The sequence below is a fragment of the Oratosquilla oratoria genome, chromosome 24, assembly GCF_046742065.1.
Source record: "Oratosquilla oratoria isolate Oo_2021 chromosome 24, ASM4674206v1, whole genome shotgun sequence".
Classification (NCBI taxonomy): domain Eukaryota; kingdom Metazoa; phylum Arthropoda; class Malacostraca; order Stomatopoda; family Squillidae; genus Oratosquilla; species Oratosquilla oratoria.
The window spans coordinates 8,958,240-8,963,796 of record NC_134800.1 but is presented as its reverse complement, the minus strand read 5'-3'; the positions used below and the strand labels follow the sequence as shown (position 1 = coordinate 8,963,796).

The window sequence follows — 5,557 nt, the reverse complement described above, 5'->3', positions numbered from 1 at the left end:
ACCATTCTCCACTTACCCCTACCTTCTGTATTCTCCCTTCCTTCCTCAACAGACATACCACTCTTTCCCAATGCCTCTTTTACCCCATCCATCCATCTCATCCTTGGTCATCCCCCTCATTTTCATTCTATCCACCTCTGCCTTCAATACTTCTTTTACTAATCTTTCCTCATTCTTCTTTTCATGCAGCCAAACCATCCCAATACTCTTTCATCAACCCTATCACCCAATTCCTTTTCCACCCCTGCCCTCACCTCCTTGTTTCTCACTATCCAGCCTAGTAATTCCTACCATACTTCTCAGACATTTCATCTCAAACACATTTAAATTCTTCCTCTCTTATGTTCCATGTTTCTGCCCCATACAGTGCTGTCAGCACAATCACCCCTTCATACAATCTCTTCTTAGCATCCATTCCCAAATGTCTATTTCTCATTACACTTTTTAATCCCCCAAGGCATTTACTTGCTTCTCTCAATCTACAAAGGATGAGAAAAATTCTGTGTGCTCTTGGTTGTGATGGATCAATTCTATAACTTTAGATATAATACTTATATTGTTCCCAATGATCTGCTATCAAATATCCATCCAAAGGTAAGCAAGAACCAAGTTAGCTAGACTGCAATCAGATTGTCATTCAGCACTAAGGGTAATACCAACACAAAATAGGCCTGACCACAGAGGAAAACTGTCACAGTTGCAACCAAAGCACAGAAGACACCAAACACATTAGCTTATACTGCCTTACCCTAACTATACCCAGACAACAACACATTATTTTTTCCTCAAGTGATTTACGAGCCAAACTAGTGGACACTGCAAGTTAGTTGGGAGCCATGAGTATCCTGCAAGAAATCTGAAGCAACAGATTGATTAAATAACTTCCTTGGGAAAAATAGGTCTCTTTGGAGCAAAACAGAGAAATGCTAAGCCTGATTACTTTCCAAAAACCTATGCTTGTCCAATATACTTAGCAAGAAATACAGAAAAAAATAAAGATAAGAATAAAATAAAATAGCAATTTTCTTGTGATTTGAATAATTACATAGGAATTCTCATATATAAAACCCAATCTTTAATACCTAGAAGTTGACCCAACACCCTAAAGGTGTAAAACTGTTTATAAATTTTAACAAATTATAGGTATGTAATACACGTATTGTGATCAATTTCATATCATCTAACCTAGAATACCAACAATTCCCCACATAGTACAAGATAATGAACTAAAAACAATAACATCTCCTCTATTTACCTGAGACAAGCAGTTCTCCCTCCTTGGAGAACTCGATCGCATTAACACATCCATAGTGGGCATAGAGGTCTTTCCGATAGAGGTTCCTAGCTACATCCATTCGCCTTGTTAAAAAAGAGGCAGCAGATGTGCATGGTGACCAGCCACTCTTCGCTGAATGAAATGTCCTTTCATCAACATACATTGTAGGCGAAATTGCCTTAGACTTTAACCGAGATGCCATCATGAACAAGCAGGTTCCCGTTAAGTACTTATCAAAATTTGATTGAAGTGGTCCTTATTTTCAATGGCAAACAATTTACCCAAGGTGATAATTTGTAACTTTATTTTGGGTCACTCATATGAACTAGTCATAAGTTATCTCAGGGAATGACTCCACCAACTTCCGTTTCTCATGTTGCCTACACCTCCACTGAGCCACTCTATCTACCCGATGTCACGGGCTAAAATAAGGAGCAGCTGCAATGTTTCATGCATTACACGAATTGTAGGCCCCGCAGCACAGGAACAGTAAGAACACTACCACACCGTCCAAACGTCAAGACCTCCGTTTTCTCTCAGCTGTTACCCCACCTGATCTTTGTTTACATTCGTGCTACTACAGCCCACCACATTGACAAGGACACCTTTTTTAGCCCATGTCCTTTCTGCACACACGTCCAGGCACAACATGGTGATAGAAGAAGTCCTTAACACTGTGTTCCATAGCAATATTTCAACGCGGCGGCTATATGCTGGGTTATTGCCAAGACTCAAGGGCAGAGCACAATGCACGATTCCACATGCAAGACAGGGTAGTATAGTCCTCTACACCCATCCTCACCCTCAACCGCATCACCCTTTCATATAACCGACGCTGTACATAATCATGGAAAGGTTATATTTGAATGATTTATACATCTAAAATAAGTAGTGAATTAAGAAATAACATATATTTCAATCATATATTTTTACCAGCACAATAATTATTTCCAAATGCCAGTACACCTTGACAGATTTTGTAAACACGGCGTTTAAGCCTTACTACTCGTAAGAGTAAGGCCGAATATTACTTGCAGAAGTATTGTACGTATTGTTGCCAATGAACATTACTATAGTTTAGTTAGATTTTTCATTTCCACCAAGCTGAGGAGTCTATTGTGTTATGACATGTTTATTTTTTAATCTGATTGATAGACAGAAAGGTGTAAAGCAAGGGCAGAATCGCGTGTTTGGAGATTGTGCTTCACACTTCATAATACTTTCGTTACCGCTGTTTGCAAGGCCAGATATTCCTGGCTTATTGGGTATAGCATTAATCCCAGGGGTCTTTCAGGCATGTCGGCTTTGCTACTCTTATTTTCTACATATTTGACTTCGAATGTACATGGGTTTTATACATACTATCCATGCACGTATAAACGAAGCCCCGTTAGGATGATCAGCTAGTTTTGTGCGGATAATGCATTATGACTATAGTGACATTCCTACGGACCAGAGGCACGTAATTTTCTTTTAGAATTGGTCACTAAGCTCCATTAAAAAAAGAATGATCTCTTAACAGTTCCACAATACATAAATCCTGCTACTTTTCTTAAATTTCTGCAACTTCGCTTATTTGACGCGACATTGCCCCCAAGGATAGAAGCGATAGTTATCTAAAACGAAATATGAAATGCACATCAACTAAATTTTAGGCAAACTTCCAGTCACTTATTCTTTTTCGTACTTTTTTTTTCCATTCGGCATTGTTGTTGGTATTTTCTCTTCTAACGGCTACTCTGGGTGCCGCCAGACGATCTTATTCAGTCAAGGTGAAACACCCGACGCAGGGAGAGGGTTAATTCAGATTCATCCTACTCACAATTTGATTTCTTAAATGTGTCAGTTTTAATATGCGTTGATATTCAATATATTTCCCATGCTGGTATATTGACTGTAATGTTACATGCAGGAAATATTTTTATTTATTTATCTATTTATTTGTTTATGTATTTATTTATTTGTTTATGTATTTATTTATTTATGCACTTATTTTTGGGGGTTGCCCCTTCGGACCAGAGTAACACATCATTCGGTTATGCCAGTATGCTATAATAAATGAATCGTGAGATTTTTTCTTCCTTTCTTTCCTTCTCATACACTAATGCTATTCTTCCTTTCTGCTGCTGACCCCCCCCCCCGGGAACCTATTATATCTTTCTTTTCTGATGCCCTTGTGTTAATTAAGGCGGGGGTATCCATCGTGTTTCCATGCATGTCGCAGGAGACCAAATGTATTTTTCTTCTGCAAAGAGTCACGGAAAAACGAATCTGGTGTAGAGCTTCAACCAAAAGCCCAGTGACTGAGGTCGTTACATGTACGTGGATGTATTACAAATGAGAGAGAGATACAGACATAGACAGAGAGAGAGAGAGAGAAGAATGGTAGTATCTTTGTAAGAAGAAAGAGGAAAGGTGAGTGTGTTTGAACCAAGTGAAACAAAACTGGAGTGGGGAAAAGGGAGTTGGAGTTTGGGATTGTAGTAATCTTTCAGGAGAAACGAGAGGATGAGGAGTGTCACTGTTGGTAAGTGATGAGATTTATGTGTGGTGGATGTAAGTGTCCTGTGAACATGGGTGAGGGGCTTAAGATATGAACATTTGTGAGCACATACTCCGGTAGTGAGAAAAGTGACGAGAAGAGAAATACGTTTTGGGTTGAATGAAATGAGTGTATGAAATTTTGGAAAAGTATGTGAATGTGATGGCGTTAGGTGATCTTAATTCTAGAGTAGGATATAAGGGAGATAGAGTGTGGCAGGAAAGGACGATAAGGAAGAGATATTGGGGATGTGTATTGGAAGAGAAATTTTGATAGTGAGCACAGTGTTTAAGAAGGAAAAAAAAATAATATATAGTGAACCAGGGTGGTTGGTGAGAGGGTAGCTGACAAGTCATGAATGGACTATGTAGTGGTGCTCAAAAAGAAGATTGGAAGGTTTCTGGGTGTGAATGTGTTCATAAGAGAGAGTAGCGGAATGTCAGATCATTACCTGGTGTGAAGAAAACTGGGAGTGGAGGTAAATTGGAGAAATCAAAGATGAGAGGAAAGCAGAGAGGTACTCAAAGGTGGATGGGAAGAAGAAACAGGAAGAATACCAGGCGAAATTGGTAGGTATGGGATATGGTAAAAGGAAAAGAAGTGGTAATAGATGGAGAGTGGTACGATCTAGGGAGAAGGTTCTGAAAGAGGGTGTACGGAATGAAGAGGATGGGAGGGAACAGAAGGGAGGGCAATGAATGGTGGGATGAAGAGGTGATGGCAGAAGTGGCAGAAAAGAGGTGAATATATGATGAATGGTTGCAGAGGAAAAACGTAAAGACGGTGAGAGAAAAACGCAAGGTGAGGTTAGTCATGAGGAGAGCTGGTGGGAGGTGGGGTAGATGTGTGACTAAGAATTCAAAAGTAAACAAAATAAAATATAATAAATAAATAAATAAATAAAAACAACAGATAATTAAATAAATTAAATTAAATAAATTAAGATAAAAAAAGGCCTACTTTAAAAAAAGTCACGAATATCCGGAACTAGTGACGTCCTTTTCCTTTCCTTGAGAGTAGATGAATCTAGATACAACTTCGATTCCAGTAGGCTGTAACGACCTTTACTATTTGGTCACATTCTGGTGTTGAGGCATCAGGCAGTCAATTATTCAAACAACAAATAAGTCAATCAATCAATCAACCAATCTGTTCATTTCGAGTCCACTGCTGAACAAAGGCCACTTTCATAACATTGCATGAGCCGCACAACTGGGCCAAACTCTGCCACGCCATTTATGAGAACTGCTCTATCTCGTCTCTCCACCTATTTGGCCTCCTTCGTCCATGTTTCCTATCTCACGGCTTCCAGTCAGTAACACTTCATTGCTCATGTTAAATCATATGTCCAGTTGCATTTCATTTATTTTATCACTTTCACAAAATCTTTCAATCCAATCTGTTTTCTCACCCAACTTCCACTCTTTCTGTCTTCCAGCGTCATTTCTACTACCGACCATTGCATTCTTCTTTGAACGCTCTTTAGCTTTATTCCTGTTACCTTATAACTGGTATTATACACTGATTGTGAATTTTATGTACATCTTCCTACTGTCCACTATATCTAAACTGTTGGGAGACTGATCTCATAAAGACCCAAAAATCCATTCACTCCGACTTCACTAACGTATGTACATGGATACCGGGAGGGCCACACCATCAGCACACTTAATATAAGACACATTCAAAAACAAAACACCATCAGAAAGAACATTCAGTCATAGTAGCAATAGACATAT

The 5,557-nt window shown here is 39.0% G+C and overlaps 1 protein-coding gene across 1 annotated transcript in view; it reads right to left on the bottom strand.

The window, feature by feature from the left end:
* The window catches only part of LOC143038430 (uncharacterized), a 68,634-nt gene extending 66,557 nt beyond the window's left edge, over positions 1-2,077 (bottom strand). Inside the window, exon 1 of the mRNA XM_076207614.1 lies at positions 1,256-2,077. Within this exon, the coding sequence (XP_076063729.1) occupies positions 1,256-1,481 (226 nt within the window). The 5' untranslated portion in view covers positions 1,482-2,077. The remainder of the gene's footprint in view (positions 1-1,255) is intronic.
* Positions 2,078-5,557: the final 3,480 nt, after the last annotated feature.